The sequence below is a fragment of the Neopelma chrysocephalum genome, unplaced genomic scaffold (assembly GCF_003984885.1).
Source record: "Neopelma chrysocephalum unplaced genomic scaffold, ASM398488v2 Primary Assembly neopelma1_138, whole genome shotgun sequence".
NCBI lineage: Eukaryota > Metazoa > Chordata > Aves > Passeriformes > Pipridae > Neopelma > Neopelma chrysocephalum.
In genome coordinates this window covers 2,747,077-2,771,207 of record NW_020897800.1, presented here as the reverse complement: position 1 = coordinate 2,771,207, position 24,131 = coordinate 2,747,077, and the positions used below count along the sequence as shown (strand labels likewise).

The 24,131-nt window shown below is 48.3% G+C and overlaps 1 protein-coding gene across 1 annotated transcript in view; it reads right to left on the bottom strand.

Moving 5' to 3' along the window:
• The window catches only part of GRIK4 (glutamate ionotropic receptor kainate type subunit 4), a 179,556-nt gene that overhangs the window by 60,993 nt on the left and 94,432 nt on the right, over nucleotides 1-24,131 (bottom strand). Inside the window, exons 3-4 of the mRNA XM_027699240.1 lie at nucleotides 8,682-8,846; nucleotides 1,664-1,761 (exon numbers count right to left, since the gene is read on the bottom strand). Coding sequence (XP_027555041.1) covers nucleotides 1,664-1,761; nucleotides 8,682-8,846 — 263 coding nt within the window. The remainder of the gene's footprint in view (nucleotides 1-1,663; nucleotides 1,762-8,681; nucleotides 8,847-24,131) is intronic.

Genomic DNA, 24,131 nt, shown 5'->3' with positions numbered 1-24,131 from the left:
GTCCAGATAATGCTGCATTTGTCATTAACACACACAGCAGGAGGAGGGGGTGGGATGCTGCTCCCCTCGGGAATTTGGGGAGGGGGGAGCTGCACACCTTGCACATTCCTGCAGAGGGAATGGGTGAGCAGACAGACAGATCAAGCTCAGGCACTGAGGGTTCAGCCAAATAAGGAGAGGGAATATTGTTTTCCTTTTGCTGAGTGAATTATTTGCAAGAAATAGAAGTCAGAGAAAGGGAAACATCTGCTACGGCTTCGTTAGCGGAGTGTCAAGTCGACTTTTCCTTCATTATTAGCCCTTCCTGAAGCTATCAGCCTATGCCTCCCACCTCTCTCCTCTTGGGAAAGCCTATTAGCAGCTTGTGATGGCTGTTTTATTGACAGCATAAGCTGTTTGCTTAGCAAAAGGAAACTTAAAAGAGTAATAAGCTGCTATCTGCCTTGATTTCAGTCTGCAGCCTTCATCCCGGGCTGTGCTAGCAGGGAGACAGGCTGGGAGGGAAAGGTGAATTCTTGTAACCAGAGCAGACAGGGCAGCATCCTGATCACTCCTGGGAGCCAGGATGAGCCTGAGGTTTGCAGATACCAGAGAGAAGGAAATGCAGACAGAGGGGACCCCTCAGAGCTGATCCCAGCCCTGGTTCAGACCCTTCACTCCCGGAGTCCTCCTCTCCTTCCCAGGACTCTGCCCCTTTCTGCACAGGGGGAAGGAGATCTCTGTGCCCCAGGCACTGGAGGGGTGACACAGCAGGGACAGGTCCATCCCCAGGGGTTCCAGTCCCTGCACCATGGGGTGACACGGGGACACAGTTCCCTGTGCCTGAGGGAGGGAGGGATGGTTGGAAGCACAGGACCCAGTGGCACCAGCTGATGCTTCTGTGACACAAATCACAGGGACCTGCTGCAGGTTTGCATCACTGGGAGGGGAGCTGAGATCGAGTGTGAGAATCAAACAGCTCAGAATTGCACCCTGGCACTCACCTTTCACTGCTGAGAAAAAAAAAAGAGAGATCAGAGACTGGAGGGGCAAAACACTCACGGTGTGTGACTACAGAGCTGCCTGGCCTGGGATGGAGCACGGGTCCAGGACATTTAACAGCAGAAAGCACTACAAAACACCCCCAGGAGACCCATCCTGCTGCAGCCCGGTGCATTAGGTCTGAAAGATCCATCCCTTCACCACTTCTGACTCTCCAGGAACAACGAACAGCACTCATTTGTTAATGCGAATTATTTACAGTGCTTAGTTCCAGCCTCCCCTCCTCGGGGGAGAGAGCCCACGAAATGGCTGAGAGATGTTATCTGGCTTTAAAGGGATGAACTGTGAGAGGAGAACTCAATTTCTTTTCCCCAGTGCAGAGCCAGATCGGCGTAAGGTGGTTCAAGGCTTGGGAAATATTAAATCAAGCACACGGTCTGGACACAGAGAAAAAGGGTTTGCATTGATGGAACACCAGTAAACTGTTAAAAAAAATAAAATAAAGCTTTCTACGTTTGTGCACGAAGTTGTGTCACACCAGGAGCTCTGGCTGGGATGTGCAGGAAGGAGCAGGGCTCCCACATTCCCTCCCAGCCCTGGGCAGCCCACCAGGCACAAAGGCATTGGGGCCAAGTCAATTTGAGGGCATAAAATTATCCCAGAAAGGAACTTTTCCACTTACCTCCTTCTCCCCACAGATATTGCTGATAATAGAGCTTGAGGCTGGGCTTGAGGAAGGTCCCAGGACTCCAACCACTCCTTTGGGGAGAATCTGGCACACTGTGGGCACCAGAGAGAGGGAACAGGCATTAGACTTCATCCTCAACTGCTTACACTACCTGCTGCACTAAGAACATCACATTCCATCACATTCCTTCACACAACACACTCCCTGCCATTTACACCCCCAAAATCCCTCTGTTCCCTCTGCAGCACTGTCACCCTGCCTGTGACACTCTCCCTCGCTCCCCAGCCTTTTAAAACCCCACCCAAACCCTCCCCAAAGCCCCAGTATCCTTATCTCTGGGGTCTCTCTCTTTAAACACCCCTTTTTGTCCCCAGGATAAAACGGGAACTGAAGTATATGGAAGATGCCCAACACAGCAGTGACCCGGCTTCAAAGCATCATCCAGCAGCAAACAAACTTGTATGAATTGCTCCCCTCATCCTCTGCAGAGCTCAGTGGTAATAATAAGGGTTGCATTACTGTTTTTTGTTTGTTCTGGGTTGTTTTTTTTCCTATTTGTAGTTAATCTTCTTGCTCCTGTCCACCAAGGTTAGCAGAGCAATAAAAAAAACCCCAAACCCTGACAAACCCAAGAAGTTAAATCTCTTCCCCTCAAGCTTCCCCGGGTTAAAATGCAACCTTTTGTCCTCTCAATTCACAGCACAAATTTAGCTGAATTGCACTCCAAGGAGGAGCCCAGCTGGTGTCACCTCCCTGCTGCCATCCCCATCCACCAGGAATGTTCCTCCAGAGCAGCTGGTGCAGGCAAAGCCTGAACAGAAGGCGAGAGCCCCTTATGCCTGAATTCCTGGGCTCTCAGAAGCTCATGTGAACATGTGCTGGCCACGGCTCCTTCTGCAATGCCAGACCTGCCTCAGCATCCTCACACGCTCAGCTCCTTCCTCCCCACACACACAGAGCCACTGGAGCCTTCCTGAAGGAATAGGATGTGGAAGAGGGGAAAGGAGGCACCAAAACTACCCATCAGTTCTGGCTCACAACACTTTCATGTGGAAAAATTAAACCACAACAGCACAAAGCTGGGATTTTAAAGGTAAGTGCTTCTTCAGCCTCCTCACCACAGGTCCCTGGTTTACACCTCAGACAAGCTTTTGGGATGGTTGCAAAGAGTTATCCAGACTCAGTGGCTGGAAAAGGAGCTGGAAAAATTCAAATCTGAACATGTTTTGGTTTTTTTCTTTTTGTAGCAAAGGGAATTCATCATCAAAATGGCTGAAACATAGATCAGAGCAGGTTTTTTATCAACTTGAAGTCTTTAAATCAAGGCTGGATGTGGAATGAGAGCCTACACAGTGCTTGGGGTGGTTTTAGAGCAGTGAGCTATGGGGTGGAGCACAGAGTTTGGAAAGTGAACTTCTACAGCCTGATTTCAGCTACCCAAGGTTGCCCAGAGAAGCTGTGGCTGCCCCATCCCTTGAAGTGTCCAAGGCCAGGTTGGATGGAGCCCTGAACAACCTGGGACAGTGGAAGGTGTCCCTGCCCATGGCAGGGGGTGGAACAAGGTGAGCTTTGAGGTTCTTTCCAATCCAAACCATTCTGGGAGTCTGTGATCTCTGGCCTTAAACTCCATAAGTCTCCACAGCCTCATGACTGGAATATGAGGCCAAAATCTGATTTAGTTTTTCACTTTGGGGAATTGGTTTTACCTCTCTTTTGAAGGCAGAGAGCTCCATCCCCTCCCCAGCCCCTGTCCACACTGATTGCTCTGACTTCTTACAGCAAGTGCTGATGAAAAGCAAACACCTCCTCTTGGGTTTTCCTTCCTTCTGTGCTCTCTCCCCCTCCAACAGCTCAATCTCCTCCAGAGCCAGTGATATTTTTCTGTGGCATCTTCAAAAGGAATCCAGTGCTTGCTTTTCCTCTGTGCTTAAAAATTTACAGGCACTTAGACCTCTTCAGAAGACGCTTTTAAATAAGAGCACCAGCAATTTGAAAACCCTTCCTGCTGCCTCAGCAGCCCCTCTCAGCTCCAGCAAACCCTTCAGCTGGAGGAGGAAGGAGCTGCTCCAAGTCCCCTCCTTTATCCACAGGTCGTAAAGGCAAAATTCCCAGGGAAAATTCTGTTGTGCACAGGGAGGGGAAAAGTTTGGTGAGCGCTTTCCTTCCCATCCCCGGCAGGGAGAACAAAAAGTGGGTTAAGTAGCCATAGCAACAGAGTTGCAACAACTGCCAGAAGAAAAAGACCTGGTTTGTCACTACCAGGGGGAAACATCCACTAAAATTAAGGAAAATGAATGGAAACAAAGTGGAGGTGCCCGAGGCAAAGGTTTTGACCGTGTTTGGAAAGCTTCCTGTGGAATCTAAACTCATTTCCTACTTCAGAACATTTCCTGATGCTGTTTGTCCCCATGGGCACTGCAGGTTCAGAAAAGGGTTGCAGAAATGTAGGTCCTGTAAAAAAAACACCTCATCCCTGCTAATCACAGAGACTGTAACCACAGAGAGTGGCATATTATGGGATATTGCCCCTCCAATCCCTTCATCCTCCCCCACCTGGCTGCCACGTAAGGTATGTGCTGGGTAGGACCCATTTTTGATTGCTGCAGACTTCTGTTTGTGCCCAGTTCTTATGCTGTCCAGAATTCAGGATCTCAAGAAACACTGGACATTGGAAAGGCACCACATTAAGAACCTCTTTAGTCCTGGGATGGGATGTGGGATCATCCCTGCTCAGGAGTGTGCTCAATGTGCAGTGAACAGTGACCCTCCTTTGGTAGCAGCAGGGCTGTGCTGCCACAAAAGCAAGAGAGGGCTGTGTTTAGTCATTTCCATGGGTGTATTTGGGAATTAAGAACAGATCTGGACACTCAGGAAACAACAAGGTGTTTCTTAAAGGAAGGTGGAAACGCATGCTTATTTTTTGAACATGGAAAAGCAAGACAAGAAGCAAGTAACTCTGACATTATATATGTCTGTGCAGCCCCTCAGACATGGTCAGAGAGTGCCTTTTCCCTCCTGGGATCCCAAACACTTCCCTGTTCAAAGCAGGGTTGAAAGCTCTCCAGGGAGAGCATCCACCCAGGGGGCAGGACACAGCATCCCCTGCCCTGCACAAGGACACCTGATCCCAGGGTTTCAAACAGCATGCAAGGAACATTCCTGGCTCTAATTGAGCATAAATGAGCAGGGAAGGTTGGCAATTACCTCAGCATTTCCATGATTGCAAAACATGCCAGAGGATCTGGAGTGGCAGGGACTGGTCAGGATGGGAATAAATAAATAAGTGCATAAATAAATAAATAGCTGGTGCTCCAGAGGGTTCATCCTGCACTCCCAGACTGCTCCCTGCAGCATCCTTTGTGCTTCCTAAAAGGAACCCACAACCAGGGGAGCCCAGAGGGAAGCTGTGGCTGCCCATGGAAGTGTTCAAGGCCAGGCTGGAACAACCTGGTCTAGTGGAAGGTGTCCCTGCCCATGGCAGGGGGTGGAACTGGAAGATCTTCAAGGTCCCTTTCCAGCCCAAACCATTCTGTGATTCCATGACAACCAAAGCAGGCTTAAAACATGAAATCCCACAAAAATGGTGGGACAGGCAATATAATAGCACATTTGAGCCATTGCCACTGAAAGGACATATCAGGCACTTTGAAATCTTGGTGTGAATAAATAAAAATTTAAAATCCTCCAGCCGCTGACCCGCCCCAGGATGTTTGGATTCACAACAAAGAGATGCTTAAAAGGCTGACGAGGCCATAGGGGACAGGGGGACAAGTAGAAGATCTGTCCCTCCCTGGACATCAAAAGGAATGAGGTGGTTTAGATAAAGACACGATTAAACAAGTCATTTTGGATACCCATGAAAGGAGCTGAAACATCAAACACAAAGAGAGAACAGGTTTTCCTTGTAACAGCAAAAAAAAAAAAAAGCTCCATAAAAGGTCCATAACCTTTCAGTGCAAACTCCTTGCAAATACAGATGTTTCGCACAGGAGCAGTCAATGTTTGCCTTCATTCATATCTAAAGCTGAAATAGAAACCAGGCATGAATGTGATTAACTGACTCATATTTCACCTGCTGCAGCAATTGTGATTTTTGGGGCCCTCTATCATGAGCCAGTCAGAAGGAAAGAGGAAAGAAAAGCAGCTCAACACTAAAATAAAACCTAACTCCCCAAAATTCTTCCTTCTCTTGAAGCACTAATAGTTCATGGATTAACACTGACGGGGTGTAATTCCTAAATCAGTCAGCTAAACGTGGAGCTGTGATATTTAACAGTGACTCAAAGGGTGTGAAATGTGAGAACAGTATTAAACAGCTGTATAACAGCTTTGCAGTCATAGGTTAAAGCATCTAAACAGTTTTTATTAATATTATGTGTCATAACAAACATCAGCGCTGTATTAAAGCATCTGAAAGGCATGAAAGCCCTTGAAATTTAAGTCAGAGGATCTGATTCTCCTCCACCACCAGTGTAAATCAAGAATAACTTCGGTGACATTAATAGCAGAGCCATGCAGAATCCAGATTTTTTCCTTTTCAAAGAAATGCTCGCAGACATTTTTCCCTCTGAAGAAAAGGCAAATAACACACTGCAAAACTCACCAAAACCACGTCAAGTTTGCTCCAATTCCTACTTTTTACATCCTGTAAACCCAAATAAAGAAAACAAAGAAAATCACCCAAAAAGGTGCAAACTGGAAATGGGAGGTGCCTCTTCCTCACTCACCCTATTTCCACATTCTCCCTAAACACATTTGCTGCAATCAACAATTTCTTGTAGAACATTTCATTCTGAGCTTGAAAAATCTCCCAACAGAGATTAATGAGCAGTGTTATGGGTGTACAAGTGAGACAGAAATCCTGCTCCCCATCCCTGGGGATCACTTGGCAGCCAAGCCCCGAGTTAAACAACAGGAACGCTGCTCCATGCAGGAGATTGATGAGGAAGGAACAGGAATGGAACTCAAAATGCCACTGGGTCCTTCAAAGGGTCCTTTAAGACCCTTTTTTCCTGGGTCCTTCCTGCACAGAAAGCTCGGGCAAACAAGGAATTTTGTCATTTCCCAGGAGGCTGCTGAGAGATCTGGGATACTTCCAGGGGAAAACTGGGAATGTACTGGGAAGGACGTGGAGCTGCTGGAGCAAGTTCAGAGGAGGCACTGAGTTGATCAGAGGGATGGAGCAGCTCTGCTGGGAGAAAAGGTTGGGAGAGTTGGGAATGTTCAGCCTGGAGAAGAGAAGCTTTGGGGTGACCTGATTGTGGCCCTCCAGGACCTGAAGGAGCTACAAGAAAGATGGAGAGAGACTATTTAAAAGGGCCTGGAGGGACAGGACAAGGGGGAATGGCTTTGCACTGACAGAGAGTGTAGGTTTAGGTGGGATATTGGGAAGGAATCCTTCCCTGGGAGGGTGGGGAGGCCCTGGCACAGGTTTCCCAGATGAGCTGTGGCTGCCCCATCCCTGGAAGTGTCCAAGGCCAGGTTGGATGGGGCTCAGAGCAACCTGGGCTAGTGGAAGGTGTCCCTGCCCATGGCAGGGGGGTTGGAACTCGATAATCTTTAAGGTCCTTCCAACCCAACCCACTCTGTGATTCTATGATTCCATGAAATCCAGGCTGTCCCATCCCTTCTGCACAGGGAGACTGGATGTGCCCCAAAGCTGTGCCAAATGAGGGCAAAGCAGGATGTGCAACAATCCTGGGCAGATGGGAAAGACCAAGAACACAGAAGAGAGATGAGGGATCCAAAACAGTGGAGAATTGGTGCTTTAAACAGTCCCTGTGCTGCTGCCTGTGATGATTTTAATCTGTGCTGCCTCACGGGTGACAGGCTCTATAAATAGACAGCCAGGTACTTGCTGAGACGCACTTTATTAACTGAACTCTTCTATAAATAATGCAAACACTAATTCAGGAAATGAAGGATGTGCTGATCTCGCAGACCCACGGAGCCCGTTCTCCCAGCTACCCAGAGTCACTGCTGAGCAGCTCTGGGTACCACAGGGCTGCTCAGTGCTCTGCAGAACACACACCAAAACTGTGTGAGAAACCAGCCTGCCCCGGGCCACGACACACCACCACACTTTTTGGGGGTACCCTGCAGATTGCACAGTCCTGGAACACAGGACTGTTGGGAAACGAGTCTAAAATCCCTATTATTAAAAATGATTTCTCCAGCTTTTTCAAGCCAACTGGTAATAAAAAGTTATAGTCCTCCCTTAAACTCTAAAGGTCAGCTTAAAAATGATTCTGAAGGGATGCTATCCTATTCCAAAGGATATTTACTCTTACAGGAAGAAGCTATTATAGATCTTTTGGGCTCTTTTCACTCAGGCTCCCAAAAGGTCTGTGGGACACTGACCATCAATCTCCTTGTTATTCATCAGCACGGAGCTGACACATTGGGCATCCAGAGGAACAACTCTAATAGAGAACTGTTTCATTAAGGGACTTGGAAGTGACGTGGGAAATCTCCTGCTCTTTCAAAATTAGCTCTTTTTCATCCACGTGCTTTCAAACATCACTTGAAAACTTTGCTTTGTGTAAATAAATCTGCTGCCAATCTCAAGCCCTGGAAGAGCTGTCATGTTTGCTGACACACAGAGTTCCAGGGGGAATTAAAAATAACTTAATTGCACCCAACTTGCCCAGAGTCTCTTATTTGCTCACCATTAAGTGCTTCACAAAGGATCAGCACCTCCCGTATCGCTGCCTCTGTTTATTGACACACAGATTAAAGGAAGTAATTTGTCCCAAACCGCTGAGCTGAGTGGTGGCAAAGAATGTTGGGGACCCAGATCCTCTCAAGTCCACACCTGGGCTCACCTCACAACACCAAGCTACACCCTCAAATGAAAACTGCTCTGTGTGAGCAGGAGAGGAGCAGAGAGGTGGGGGTTTATCCCGGTTGGCTGTCACACAATTTCCCCCTGCAGCAAGTGTGCCAGACACCCCCAGGGAGCTGGCAGAGAGGGGAAAGGGGGGGCAGGCCCAGCTGCAGGAGAGGCACTCACTGGTTTCTGCTGTCTCGTACTCGCTGTCCCGCAGCAGCTCGAAGATGTCCACCTCCACCTTGGCCTTCCCCGCCCGCTCGGGCGCGCGGTTGATGCGGTTCTTGGCCAGGGTGATGGAGAGCCTCTCCCCTCTGCTGCACTCCATGGGGTCATCCAGGATGGCAGCTGTGGGAGCAAAGGGGTTGGCAGTGGTTAGGCACGGCAGGGGCTCTGTGCACGTCCCCATCCCCCTCGTTCCCCCATCCCTTGGTGCTCCTCTCCCCACCGCGCTCGGCGCATCCTCCTTCCCACGCGGCCTCTCCTGCTGTTTCACCCACCTCCCAGGGTTTTGCCAGACAGGTGGGTGGTGAAATCTCTGCAGCAGTGGCTGTGTTACCTGTCGGGATGCCACAGCACAGCCACCCACACCGTCAGGGTGCTGGTGGCATCCGGCACCCGCTGCCACGCCCGGCACCCGCCCCGGGGGCTCTCAGAGAGGCACATCCAGCTGTGCAGCCCTGAGGAACCCAGATCCAGGCTCTGCCTCACATCCCAACAAAGGAGGAACGTCCCCAGATAGCCTTGGATCGTTCCTGTGAAGCGTTGATCCGGTGCTGAGAGCTGGAATATTTCAGGAAGCACGTGGGCAGCCGTGGGTGGGGAGGGACAAATATTTTTCAAACAGAAAGCTCTTGACTCTTGAACTCAGCTCCTGGGGCTGCCCACTCAAATCTGTGTTAGGCACAGGGAGATGGTGAGGGGTATTATTTTTGTTTTCTTGAGGGAAGGCAAAAAGGAATCAGAGTTGAGCATTTTGTTATGAGCCGGCACAAGGTCTGCACCCCCCCCCGGGTTTATCCCTGCTAACAGGGGGTCTCCTCCCAAAACACAGCAATTCCACTGGATCTGGGGAAGAGCAGAGCTGTTGTTTGTTGTGTACATAAAAAAAAAAGCACCCAGGCTTATCTTCCCTTCCCAAAAGATCACTCCAAAGGGAGCGATGCCATCCGGGGCCGAAGCAGGCAGGTGAGCAGGGCAGGGGTTAGTGGGGCTCTGCTGGGCTGTGTGGCAGGAAAACAGGGAACTCAGGGCAGCAGCCCTGGAGAAGCTTTGGAATGTGGCATTGTGCTGCAGCACGTTTGGGTTGGGGGTTTTTTGAGAGGGAAAATCATAAATCAGCTGAAACCTGAAATAAAGCCTGAAATAACTGAAATCAGTCCTGAACTGGAGGTATATCCTGAGTTCTAAGAGCAGACACCAAGGACAGCCACTGTTTGAAGACAGAGCTCACTGGGGTACCTGGCAGAGAAGCACAGAGATGTTGTGCTGGAGGGTGGGACTGAGAACAGCCCTCAGAGGGCTGGTTGGTGGCTGGAAGGTCCTCACTGTTCCCCATCACCCTCCAGTGCCACCAACACTCCTGTCTCAGGTCCAGGCTCTTTTTATTTTGGCTTTCCTGCCCCTGAGACTCACTTTGACCCAACCCCAAAGCTCAAAGCACGGCCCAATTTCAACAACCACCTTGCACAACGTTTCAGGGCTCTTTTTCTAGCCTTGCTCTGCTCATCCCACTGGAGTCTTCTGCCTCCTTACAAAACTGCAGAGCATCCCTGTGTCCCAGTCCTGCCTCAGCCTCAGCAGAGGAATCCACTGGTGAAGCAGAGGGGGTCCACACTATCCTGATTTACTTTATACCCCGAGGATACTCAAGAATTCCTTCTCTTCCCAGATTTTCCTGCTTTTGTGGGAGCTAAATTAAGTAAGCACTGATAAAGAACCCCACAGCAACACTTGTGGTGCACTATACACAGATGTCTGGGAGAATAATGTGTTCCAACAAGCAGCTAAAACTCCATTTCTTCAGGAAAGAAGCAGCAGAGAAGAAAGTTCTCGCAGACAAAACTTTTTCCCTCCAACCCTGCTCCCAGGAAAGGGTAAATCCGTGTGCTGGAATGTGATGAACATCCCAAAAATGCTGCTCGTGTTCAGGTGCTGACACAGCAAAATTAAAGATCAGTGGTGGGGGAGTGTGTGTCAGCATTCTGAGATTCATTAAGTTTCTAATTTAAAAGCTTCAAAATCACTAAATTGGGAAATGTTTTCGAGTATATTCCTAATTGCCAGTTTTCAAACAAAATCCACTCCCACTAATGTGCAGTTAAAGACATTTGAAATATAAAACAGTCGAAACCAAAGCATTTTGAATTATTTCCCCAGGCCACCTCAGCAAAAAAGGTTTGTTTTTCTGTGTGTCTGTTCAGGATGGGATTTTCCATTCTTATGTTTTTGGAAACCTTGAAAAGTTCCCTACAGGTGAGGGGGAAAAAAAAACCAACTCAAAAAAAATAACAACAGTAAGCCCTCTTCTTTACCCAGCTCTGATTGAGTTTGAACTTTGGGACTTGTGATAGAAAATCAGCAAAATGTGTTCCCTTGCATTTTGGGACACTTTGGTTACTTTTACTAAATATTAAACCAGCCCTCAGGACCGAGCAGGTAATGAGGCTGAGCTAATCTTTATTTATTAAAGCTAGAGCATGAAAAAGGTCATTTAATGTTTAAAAAAAGGTTGGTTTTAAAACTTCATGTCTTGGGACACGGTGCCAAAGCTCATCTCGCAGTGGCATCATTAAGTATGAACGGAAATCTTTCTAGAAATTCCCTTTCATCTCCTCCTGTCTATTAAATATGGGAAGATGCATCAAGTAAATCTTTAATCCTGAAGACTTAGAGCAAAGTCTTTGAACTTTGTTGCCCTCAAAAATCACTCCTGTCTTCCCAATCGTGATAAATGTCTCTGGTCTAGACAACTTCTCTGTGAATTATGAGGAAAACATTCCAGAGGGAGCCAGGAGCACCTGGATCTGTGATGCCCAACTCAGGGCTGTTCAGGATTTCCCAGGGACTGAGAGTCAAACAACCCAAGTGAAGCCACCAAGGACTGGCACAGGCTGAGTTTTCCTCTGGAATAATTGGCTGGAAACATCTTTTCCCAAGGGATGTTCTGATCTTGACAGATAAAAATCCTTTAGATAGTAATAATTATCTTTCTAGTCAATATGCCCAGGTTTTCCTTACACTTAACACCAAACCCATAAACCTGAGAGGCACCAAACCAGAAGAGTTTACCCCCCTGGAAATGCAGTGAGAGCAGCTGGGTTGTAGTTCATCAATATTCAAGTGACAAAGTTTAAATTTCTATCAAACCCACATTTCAAATGCAACACTCAGAGTTAATGATTTAACAGCAAGAACCAGGTATTTAACGGCAAGAACCATTATTGATAGGCAAAGAAATGCAAGGGGATGGGAAAATCAGATTTCAATGACTCTCCTACAGACAGTCTTCACCTCAGGGATCTTCCAGCCCTCGGGGGGGGGGATGAGGATGCCCTGTGATGAGATGTGTGTGTGAAAGCACTCAGCCTAAGCCCTGCCCTACCAAAATAGGGTGTGAGGGATTCCTGTGAGTGCTTTGTCCAGACAGGAGCTGGACAAGGAGCTTCCCAGAGACGTGTCTTCCTTAAACTCCACCATTTCCCCTGGACTCAGCGCTGGTGAGGCCACCCTCGAGTGCTGTGTCCAGCTCTGGGTCCCTCAGCTCAGGAAGGATATTGAGGTCCTGGAGCAGGTCCAGAGAAGAGCAACAAGGCTGGGGAAGGGACTGGAGCACAAGTCCTATGAGGAGAGGCTGAGGGAGCTGGGGCTGTTCAGCCTGGAGAAGAGGAGGCTCAGGGGAGACCTCCTCACTCTCTGCAACTCCCTGACAGGAGGGGGGAGCCAGGTGGGGGTTGGTCTCTTTTCCCAGGCAACTCTCAGCAAGACAAGAGGGCTCGGGGTCTTCAGCTGTGCCAGGGGAGGTTTAGGTTGGATATTAGGAAGAATTTCTTTCCAGAGAGGGTGATCAGCCATTGGAATGGGCTGCCCAGGGAAGTGGTGGATTCTGTGTCCCTGGAGGTTTTTAAGGTGAGACTGGATGTGGCATCAGTGCCATGGGCTGGGAACCACAGCGAGGCTGGATCAAGGGTTGGACTTGATGATCTTGGAGGTCCCTTCCAACCCAGCTGATTTATGATTCTGTGATTCTGTGATTCGATGATTCCCAGCCTGGGCAGCAGCATCTGCTGCACATTTTCCCCCCCAGAGCACATCCACGACATTGTGCAAGGCAGATGCTCAAACCCTTCTGCCTCTTCTCCTCACACCCCAGAGAAACTTCTCCAGGAGGAGGAATGACATAAATTCCTCACCCTGAACTGCTCAGCTCTGCTGCCTCCTACCCAAACAGTGTCGGGGGGGACGGGCAGCGCTGCCAGCCCCGGTGCCCTCGGTGCTGGAGGCTGCTGTCCTCCTGGAGCTGGGCTGGCACACAGCAGCCACCCGAGCCCCTGCAGCAGCCAGGCTGCAGGCAGCACCCAAATTCAATCCTTTCCACCCTCAGCTGGCTCTCAAGCAGGGCTAAGAAAGCAGAAAGGCTCCATCCTCCCCGTCCCCCCGAGCCATGTGGCTCCTCAGAGCCACCAGCCAGGCCCAACAGATGCACCCTGACAAGCCTCATCCCACTGCAGGTTTTGCTGCAACATCACTCCTTAATTCATGATTCAAGCAGGATCTAATGAAGTAGCATTTTTATAACAATAACAGGGAACAGGTGCTACCAGGAGATTTAGACACTGCTACAACAAACTGTGCTCTGCTGACCTTTCCCTGTTAACAGTATCATTTTTTATTTACGTTCTCTCAGATGCTTTTCATACCTTCGAGATGTGAAGTCATACTCAGAAACACAGTTTCCATCTCAAGGCATCTCTTGAAGATGCAGATTTGGCAAAGCACTGGCTTAGTAAACATATTTCACTGTTTGTAACCTGTCCCTCCAAGTTAAAAAAGATATAAAGCTGTCTGCAATATTTCTCAGGTGTCTCATCTGACAGGTTAAGATCACACCTACAACCTCTTCTGATTTATGCTGTAAACACACCCACAGAATCATCAAGGTTGGAAAAGACCTCCAGGATCATCAAGTCCCCCCTGTGCCCCATCCCCAGCCCAGAGCACTGAGTGCCACATCCAGTCATTCCCTGAACACCTCCAGGGATGGGCACCCCAAACCTCCCCGGGCAGCCCCTTCCAATGCTTGAAAACCCTTCCCATGAGGAAATTCCTCCTGATGTCCAACCTGACCCCCACATCTCCCCTTCCTCCTTTTCCTCTTCCTCAGCCACCTGCGTTTCCTGCACCACTGGAGACCCTCTTCACATCATGAACCCCAAGCTGCCCCCAAAACCACGAGGCTGCAGGGTCAGGTGATTAAAAAATTGTTGCAAAATTGCCTTATTTTGTCCTTTTCCCCTCTGCTGAATATGGTATCAACCCTTCAGGCTGTCAACACAGCAGAGGAGAAGGAATTTGCACAGTTCTTTATTACAGGGCTGTCAAGTGGAGCTCCAGTGGAGAAACAGGTGGGGTTGTGTTTCCATTATAACCTCTGAAGTGCTGCTTAAAAATAAAATAAAAAGTCGTCAACGCGCTATTACTCTTGAGAGGGAAGAGGATCTCATCAAGGAAAAGGAAAATCTAAAAACATCAAACCTCCTTCACAAAGAGACCTGATAATGTTTGTGTGCTCGGTGCAGCACAGGGCTATTTGTTGCTCTTGGCCAACATGGGAAATCTGCATTTAAATGGAGCTTCCCTCTCATTTCTGTTATCCAGAGAGAGTGAATTCAGGGGAGAGAGAGAAGGGGAGACATGATAAAAACAGCTCAGGGCTTTAGTTTGCACTGCTTGAAACACAATCTCTCTTTTATCTTCTTTATTAACTGCTCTGTGTACATAAAATCAGAATTACATTCTCTGAGACCTGGAGTTTCCAGGAAAAAAAAAAAAAAGGGAATGAAGGCGATGACTTGTCCATCATGCTGGGCCTGTCACAGTGCTGGGATGTAAAACCTCTGTATCCCAGCAAACATCATCCCTCTGGGCCAGGTGAAAGCCCTGCCAGGCTTCTCACCTCACCTGCTTTTCCAAATATAAATCCCACTACGAGGCAGCAGCAAACAACCTTTGCTGGATACAGAAGCAAAAGAGCCCAAAGAGATCAGAAAAGGGTCTGGAATGGAAATGCCTCATCCAGAGCAACCTGAAAACATCCTCTTGGACACAAGTAGGGCAGGAAACTGAGGTCTTTTAACAGGGAAACTCCTCTGCATTTCCAAAGCCAGGCTTGAGGTCCTGATCTGGGTATTCAAACATTGTGTTTGTGACCAGGTAAGTCCCACTAAATCCCCTGAAAAGCCTTCCAAGAGACATCCCAAAAACGAGGAGAGAAAAGCAGGGACAAGGGGGAATGAGGGATTTAGCCTTCCTGAGGTGTAAGGTCAGGGAATGTGATTCTGGCTCTGAAAGCAAGGACAGTCTGGAAGGATGGACATAAAGGGAGCCCTGAAATGTGGGCTGGGTTTTGTGGCCAGAAGGGGAAGGAGGTGAGAGTGGAATGACAGGAAGGTACAGTGGGAAACCTCTCACTCAGGAACCACAGACACCACCCAGGAATGTTGGTACCACCAGCAGGGAAGAGCCTCCCTGGGCTCTCAGAATCTCTCCAGCAAGAAAACAGGCAATTCCAGGCACCAAGAGCTTGTTTCTGCACATGGTGGAATGGGATTTATACTTTTTTTTCTCCCTTTTTTTTCCTCCCCCGTTGAAACTTTTCTCCCAGTGGGAGCAATCCATGACAGTGCTCTGTGATACAGATTTTCAGCATCTTTGCAAAGCCCATCTGTCAAACTGGACCTCAGCTTGCCAAAAATTCAAACTAACTGCCTGGACACCCCCATCCCCACAAGGTCAGGCTCAGTGCCTAAATCTTATTTTTTATTTAGGAAACCGGCCTGAAAACACCAAGCGAAGTTGGGAAGATTATTCTCCTGTCTGTCTTTTGTTCCCGTAATGTCAAGTTGAGTTTCAAAAGGAAGTTTTTTCTGCCCATTTTCACGGTCTCAGGTGATTGGCAGCAGCTGTGGTTTTTAGGAAGAGAGCACTGGGAAGCCCTGGTGGGGCCAATAAACCTGGCAAGGCCAAGAAACAGGCAAGAACTTAATTAAGTCAGTGGAGAGTATAAATACAAGAAAAATAACCACACAAACCCCAAGTGCCACTTGCAGGCAAGCAAAAAAGAATGAGGAGGGGAGAAACAATGTGTAAAATTCTAAGCTAGGGGGGAAGAAAAAAAAAAAGCCAAAAAACAAATGGGGAAGTCCACGAGGATTTATAGTGCTAATCATGGATTTGAGAGATGGCAATTCATAATGCAGCTGTGGGACTTGGTGTGGGAGAGCAGGCAGAGGAAAAGAGCATTCCAGGGGATGGGGAAGCAGGAAAAGAAGCTGCTGCAGAGCCCCAGATGCCAGAGGATACCCAAAAAAAGCTCATTCTGCACCTACAGCCCCATAAAAACGACACCATCTGCAGAGGGGGCTGCGTTTCAGAGGCAGCCAAGGCTGTTCCAGCACACACACAACACTTTGGGGGTTACTGACTGACAGGGATTTAACCAGAGGAGCATTCCCAGGCCTGGCACTTTGCCTCCTGTAGAGGGAACCAGTTCTTGAACCTCCTTCTGATCACAGAATTGTTAAGGTTGGAAAAGACCTCTGAGATCATTGAGTCCAACCATCACCCAGCACCACACCCTGCTCACCACTAAACCACATCCTCAAGTGCCACATTCCAGGTTTTTAGAACACTTCCAGGGATGGTGACTCCTCTAGTGCCCGGGCAGCCCATTCCAACTCCTGACAACCCTTTCCAGGATGAAATTTTTCTAATCTAGGCCTCCCCTGGTGCAACCTGAGGCTGTTTCCTCTCGCCCTGTTGAGGATCAGACAGTGTTACAGGATCAAAGGAATTCAGGGTCTCCCTAAAGTCACTGAATTCCCATTTATGTAGGTGGGGCTTTAGTGACAATTTCCCTCTTAACCTTTTCCTGGTATCTAAGCATTTGCTCTTCTTTCAGCATCTCCCTATTTCAAGGATGTCACAGCTCTGGCACCACCTCCTGATCCTTCCCAGGCTGGCAAACCCCAGGGATGCACAGCTTAGCTCAAATTTCAGAGGAGGGAATTGCCAGGCCCCATGTCCAGGCTTTGCCCAGCCAGCTGATTAATTCCTGCACGGGCAGCAAACAGCCTTGGACACATCCCCAGTGTCAGGGGGAGAAGGGGGGAGAAGCTGCTGTGATGAGGGATTTAGGGGTTTGCTTCCATTAACATGGAGAGCTCAGAGACATTTTGCCCTGGTTCTAATGGTGTCACAAATCAGTGGCCACTGCTGCTGTCACAAAGCTCTGGAAGATGGATCCAAGGACAAGGACCGACCACGCTGGATGTAGATAGCAGATATGACAATTCCTTTGAAGAGATGAGATTGAAAATCATTTCACCTCTCATTTGTCTTTCTCCTGTGATGAATGAAGAAGGGAGGCATGAAGAGATAAAGTGGCTCCTCAAGGCTTTCCAGGACCACGTGGCAAATAAACAGATTTAATATGCCAAGAGACTCCAGAAACCCTTGCAGGACCTCAGCGTTTCTACTCACTGCCAACAAAACCTGACACTTGTGCCTCAATCTCCAGGCATTCAAGTGCATCACGAAGACAAAGTGAGCACTAAACAGATCATCTGGGAGATGGGAACCCCCAGAAGCAGCAGCACGTTAAAAGAAACAAGGATGAAGATAAATGGGTCAGTGCTGCAAGGATGGGCACAGTGGAGGAGGAAGAGTCAAACTATGTTTGGAACCTTTGGGTGGGAAGGGTTAAAGATCATCTCATTCCACCCCCTGCCATGGGCAGGGACACCTTCCACTAGCCCAAGTTGCTCCAACCTGGCCTTGGACACTTCCAGGAATGGGGCAGCCACAGCTTCTCTGGGTAACCTGTGGCAGGGCCTCTCCACCCTCACAGCAGAGAGGGTCAGGACCTTCTGAGGGCAATTCAGAGCACCTAAATCAGGGAATCATTTGTCCCTATCAAGCTGCCCTTTAGAGCCTCTGCTCCCTGTGCTCCATAGGAAACCTCACTGCCAACATCTCCCACCTCCCTAACCCCACACTGCCCAGATGTTGGTGGACAGATGTGCAAGGGAAGGTAACACAGCCCAAGAGCAGGAGGTGATCCCAGGAAAGCTGAGTAGAAGGTGAACAGGGGTGGGAAAAGGTGACATTGGAAGCCCCACCCCTGTAGCAGAGGATCCAGATGTATTAAAGCACATGAGAGAGTTTGTTCCGATTATAAAAGACACTCGAGCCCTTGGCTGATGTGCCTCAGGACTGTTTTCATCTCTCTTTTACTGGTAGAACAAACAACTTTTCCTGCTGAGTCACACTGAAATGAGATGCTAAAGAGCTGCCACACCAGATGTGGAAGCCCTTCAGATCCAATATCGATCAATCTACACAGCCTGTATTTATTTATTTTTTGCCTCTCAGCCTTCAGCGATTTAATAGGTTACTTTAATGTCTTCCTGCCTTCCCTCTTTAGTATGCTCTGCCCACTGCAATTCTTCTCCCCTGATGACTTCTTCCCTGACTTCTGGATGGGAAAGCAAAACAGCAATTTTCTTTTCCCTGGACTCTGACATGGTTTTCCCTCCCTTTCTATCCATCTTAGCAGCACAGAGCTAATTCATCTAATCCCAGTATACTTTTTATACTTGTTCAGAAAGAAAAGCAGCCCCACTTTGTTCTTAGATGACTTTTTGAGAGAAAGGATCTACAGAGACCTAAAGTGACTGAAGTGATGCACAGAAACATCCTCGCTCGAAGCAATTTGTCTCAGCATCCTCTGGAGACCGTCCCTAAGTGGGGTGTCAAACATTGCCTGGAGAGTCCTTGGCACAGCAGAAAACAACCACAAAATCCTTAAAAAGTTTTCCCAAGGAATCTAGCACAAGGTTTCTAGCACAAGGCTCTTCTGTGTAAGGTAAAGAACAAACTTTTAGGCAAATGGCTTTTGCTTTCAGCTTTGGGAGCTCATTACGGATTCTCCTACATCTGGAGAAGTTTCAAACGCGCCACATGGAGACAGAAAAGGGCAAGTGAAGAGCAAGAAAGGAAAGGGAAAGGCGAGGAAAAAGAGGAAGTTTGGCTGCAGAGAGTGAATTAAATCAGACACAAAAACTCTTAGTGAACAAGGGTGAAGAAACCCAAAAGAAAAGCTATTCCAGAGTGATGGAAGAGCTGGTGGGATCAGGGCTGGGGAGGAATCAGTCCCAACACTGGGTGAGGAATGAGACACAGCAGAGCCAGCCAGGCTGAGTGCAGGGAATGACATCCCCTGCAGTCTGTGAAGAAGCTTCTTACAGGGGACACTGAATTAGTGACATTAATGCAGCACGAAACTGGATCAGGCTCCCAGTGATAAGCTTAATTAAACAACAGAGCTGTCCATAGGCTCTGGTTTATGTTATAAATAAGCAACATTTACACTGATTAATTGAAGTCATGGTTCACATCATTAAATCCTACTTTCAACCACCTAAAGGAGGATACCTGCAAGAGCTGAATGCAGCCACAGGTGCTCTGACACTTGCAAGCCTAAGCACATCCCAGGGAGGGGGACAGGGGGTCTTTCCAAGGCTCTTTCCCACTGTGAGGAGGCTGGAAGCAGCTTGTATTCCAGTGGGTGGTCCAGGGGCTGCTGTCTCATGAAGAGCCAGGGTTGGCAGCCCCAGGCAGCACCACGTTCCCACTAGTTCTCCAAGTCTATAAAAGATGTCTTAACACAGCACTGAGAACATCTTGGAGGCAGCAAACTGTGTCAGCTGCCCTCAAGGATCCAATTCTTTTTCATTATCCCAGCCAGAAGAACTTGCCTGGAGAAACAGGGCTGCTTTATCATCCTCCCCAGACTCTTCCAGGGCCACCCCTGGGACAGCAAACCATCCAAGCCCCAAACCTCCCCAGCCCTGCCCACCCCTCTCTGTTCACTTCAAATCTCCATCCTCAAGAGCTAAAGGGGAAAAAACCCTGGCCTGCATGAAAAGCTTCACTCCATGAAACTTGAGGTTTAAAGATAAAATTCCCACTCAGGCCCTGCTCTGAACCAGGATGAATCAAGGCTCATGTCTACCACTTACTGTAATTGGAATTATGAAAACAGGACAGACCCTTTCTCCCCTCTTTTTCAGCTTTCTGCTCCTTCCTTCCACAGCCCCAGAGGTTTTTCCACAGCTCTAATATTTCAGAGAACGGCCCTCGTTGCTCTGAAGTGAAAAGCCAGCTTGGGAGACCCTGGTCTGCTCCAGCTCATCCATCACATCTGCTCCCAAACCCCGTGGTTATTAAAAATTAGAGCCGGTCAAATTATTGTTATATTTTGACACATGGAGAATATTATTATCATCCTTTCCCTGGCTGCCCCCAACCCCTCCTCATGAATCATTCATGAATCTTTCCTGATTCCTGCAGAAGAGCTTTGTGCAAGGCAGATTTCCTGCCACAGTGGAGGGAGACTCTGGAGATAAGGCCCCAAGTCTCTGATGAGCCCATCAAATGGCCCCAGAAAATTCTGCAAGGATGATTACCAGCTCCTTCATCTCCTCCACTTTTTTCCCTTTTTCCTAACACAATCTTACCAGATTGGGAGCAGACTAATAACAACAATAATAAAATAAACTTCATTTAGGGTCAGTCGCAGGACTGGGGCTATTTCCTCCATCTCTTCCCCATCACAGAATTGTCTCTTAAATGGATAACAATGATTGTGAAGGTCCAGTTATTACCTTGAAACCTCACATTTTGATACATCCAATGCTGTTCTCTTATATAAATAACAGTTATTACTGTAAAGTGATTTTCCCCCTCCTGTACTTCCAAAGAGCTCCTGCAGGAGATGACAATGAAAATGGGTTCCATTAATACCACACTTAGGCCCTGCTGCTTTCGTGCTTTAACTTCCAGCATTAATCTTCTAATGTGTCTTTAAACAAATATCATTCATCCCACAACTCTCTGGCATCTATTCTTCCCCTTCTTTTCCCCCAATATCCTTTCCAGTTAAATAGGAGCTCTTCCTCCCCCGACTCATCAGTGGGTGTTGTGCTCCTGCCAGCGAGAGAAAAGCATTTTTTCAGGCAGTTTCCTGGTAATTACAGGAAAAAAATACACAGAAAATAAAAAACACACACACACCAAAAAAACTGTGTCTCCCACAATCAGGAGACACACATCAGAAGGGGTTGTGATGGGAGGATTTCTGCTTTCCCTGAAGCCTTGCAGGGAGGATCACAGGGTGACTCTGCTGAAGAGGGATTCTAAACTAATCCTGAGGTGACAGAGCCGGGTGCCCGGGCAGGTTGCGAGCACAGGGCAAACATTGCCTCTGGCACACAGCATCCTCCTTTGAGCCCACCACAAATGCAACTGCCAGGAGCCACTTCTGTGTGATTTGATGAGGAGAAACAAGGCTGTTCTTCTTCTCCTTACACAGTCACAGGGCAGCTGAGACTGCAGCTCTCGACTGTCTGCACAGGACTCTTTGAAACTCTGCCACTGCCTCTCAGCAGTGGAGAAGTGCTGTCACCTGCATTTCACAGGGAGCTGAGGCAGAAAATGGACACAGCCCAACTCTGCAGTGCCGTTCAGACACCAATCCTGCCCCTGAGGGGGGGAAATCCAGAGATTTCACCTATTCCAAGGAGCTAATCTCTCCCCTCCAGTGGTGCAGTGCCAACATCGCTGGGGTCCTGCCCACTCTGCCAGGGCCACCACGTCCATCCAGCAAGGGGAGGACACTCTGACCTTCCAGCAAAGGCAAAAAAGAATGTTTTCCAGCCTAATTAAGCTAATTAAGGCTAATTATGCATTAGGCACGAGGCACACGGGCACAGGACCACAGTTCCAGGAAATGGTGCTACATTCTGTTTAAAAGGTCTGTGCTTCAAGACTCATCATCCACATGTCACCTCCCTCTCCCCATCCCCCTTTGCTCAGGGGAGCTCTCTCCTCCTTAACACCCTCCAAAGAGGAGGATCCCCCAACCAAAAAAACCTCATTTTCACAAACAGTTTAACAGCAAGACCAAGCCATGAGTGAGAACTGGAGATAAACAACAGGCTGCCCACCTCGGGGTTACTGATCTTCTCCTGCACTTCCCACCAGAAATGGCAAAGATTAATCCCCCTGAGTTACCTCATGGAACTCCTGGACATCTTGGACTTTTGTGTTCTCTCCTCCCCCCCTTCCCTGGAGTGATGACATTCCCTCTACCCTTGCTCAGTTCCAGCCTCTCCCTCATTATCATCTGTCAAGTCTAATTAACAAGGCACTGACATCAGGGAAGAGGATTCCTGCAGTCTCCCGTGGGAGCCAGAGGAGAGGAGCCTCCACCCTTTGGAAAAATGGAATGAACTCCCCAGCTGGTTGTTGTTGCTCTTCTCCTGATCCCCCCCAAGAGCCCAGTAGAAGCCACGCACTTAAAACTCTCCTATCTTTTGGAATTCCCATCCCTGCTCCCAGAACCATCATCATTTCCCTTCCCCAGTCAGCTGCCTACTGGGATAAAAGGGTTTCAGGCCAATAATTTGGTGGTTTGCAGGTGCCTCCTCTGAGCTGTTTTATTTTACTCCCTCCAAACCCAACATGCCTTTCACAAAAAAAAAAAAACCAGAACACTTGGCTGTGTTTCCCATGTTCCTGATTAACCAGTTAATGAGGAATCTGGATGGAGCAGAATCAACAGGAAATTAAGGCAACAAAATCCACTACATCCCTCCTATTTTAAACAAGAGAAAACACAGGGAAAAAAAAAATCCAAAATATTTCCCTGAAGAGTGGCAAAAGCTCCAGTGGAAGAGGTAAAACGCTTTTCCTAGGAAACACCACTACATATCCTTAACATAATGAAGCACATTAATAATCAGGAATATTACCCAGCACTAAGTAATAGCCTGAGGTTATCTGGGAATAATTTCTGATACAACTGGCTCTGATTATGTCACTGCTGCAAGAGGTCACTTTTTGCCACTTCTTCATGGAGACAACTTTGCTGCAAGGTTGTGGGTTTGCTTTTTTGGCTGTTTTTGTTTGTTTACTAGAAAAAGGTCATAGAAGGAGGGGGGAAGAGACAGACTGCGATAATTTTTTGGCACAAAACCCCCTCACAGTGTCTTCTAGGCCAAAACTGCTGTCTTTCAAAAAAATTAAGATTTCTCAAGCCCAGCAAAGAGGTTTTTTAAAGTGCAGAGAGGGCTCTCATTATGTTGGAAGTCTCTCAGTGCAGGTTTTCATCAGTGTTTCAGAATCTGTGCAGGACCACAGCTCAGGATCAAAACTGCAAAATGCTACCAGCAAAATAAAGGATATTAATCACTTGGGCACGAGTTTATTTTTAATCTAACCAAAATCGAGTTTGTGTTTGTGTGTGTAAATAAACCACGAAAAGACAAGTTTTGTTTAAAATCAACTGATAACAAGACTCCAGCCCTACCAAGAGCAGCAAGGTTCTGTCCTATTGCTCAGGGGAGCTTAGCAGCTGCCCCATCCAGACTCCAGAACCTCCCAGAGCCCTCCCTTTCCCAAATCTCCAAAGCAGAGCACGCACACCCCCATTTCCTCCCCTCCAACAGGCTTCAAAACCCACCACGTACCTACACACTGCAAAGCTTGGCAGTGCCCACAGCCCAGCATTGAGAGCCTCAATTAAATCAATTAGCATCCCCATACATGGCTAATACTGGAGACGTAGGAGAGGCTTTATTATCCAAATAGGAAATCAGTTTGTGTGTCCAGATGGTCACTGGAGGCGCTGGAATCACCACACTAACACTGTAACTCGCCGTGTTTGGGCCCGTTTCAATGGCACCAGCCCCCTGTTTATCAGCTTGGAGGAGAGCCTGTGCCATCTGGGCAGGATGAGGTTCATTGTCTGCCTGGCACGCACGGGGTAAACACAGCTCCCACTCCCACCCCACTGCTGGTTATTAATATTGACGGGGAGAAGGGGGAGAGGGACGGGAACGGGCTGGAAAGCGCCGTGAGAAAGCTCGTGGTGCAGAAGGGTCTCTGAGGAGGGGCTGTGTGGGCCACATCCCCTCCTGGCTGCTGGAATACTCATGGAAAAGTATGGAGGGAACCCCCAACCAAAACCATCACCCCAAACTTTCCCATTTGCTGCTCCTTGCCAGGACTGAGCTGCCAGGAGAGTTTCATCTGCACCCCAGCACCACCTGTGACCTGTTCTGCAGGCAAGTTATCCAAAGTTATCCATTTTAAAACACTTTAATCCACCTAAAGGCAGGAGCTGGGCTGTCTGGGCCAGATCCTCTCCTGGCTGCAAAGGGATTCCCTGGAATGCTCATGGAAAAGTATGGAGGGAACCCCAACCAAAACCGTCACCCCAAACCCTCCCAATTTCTGCTCCTCACCAGGACTGAGCTGCCAGGAGAGTTTCATCTGCACCCCAGCACCACC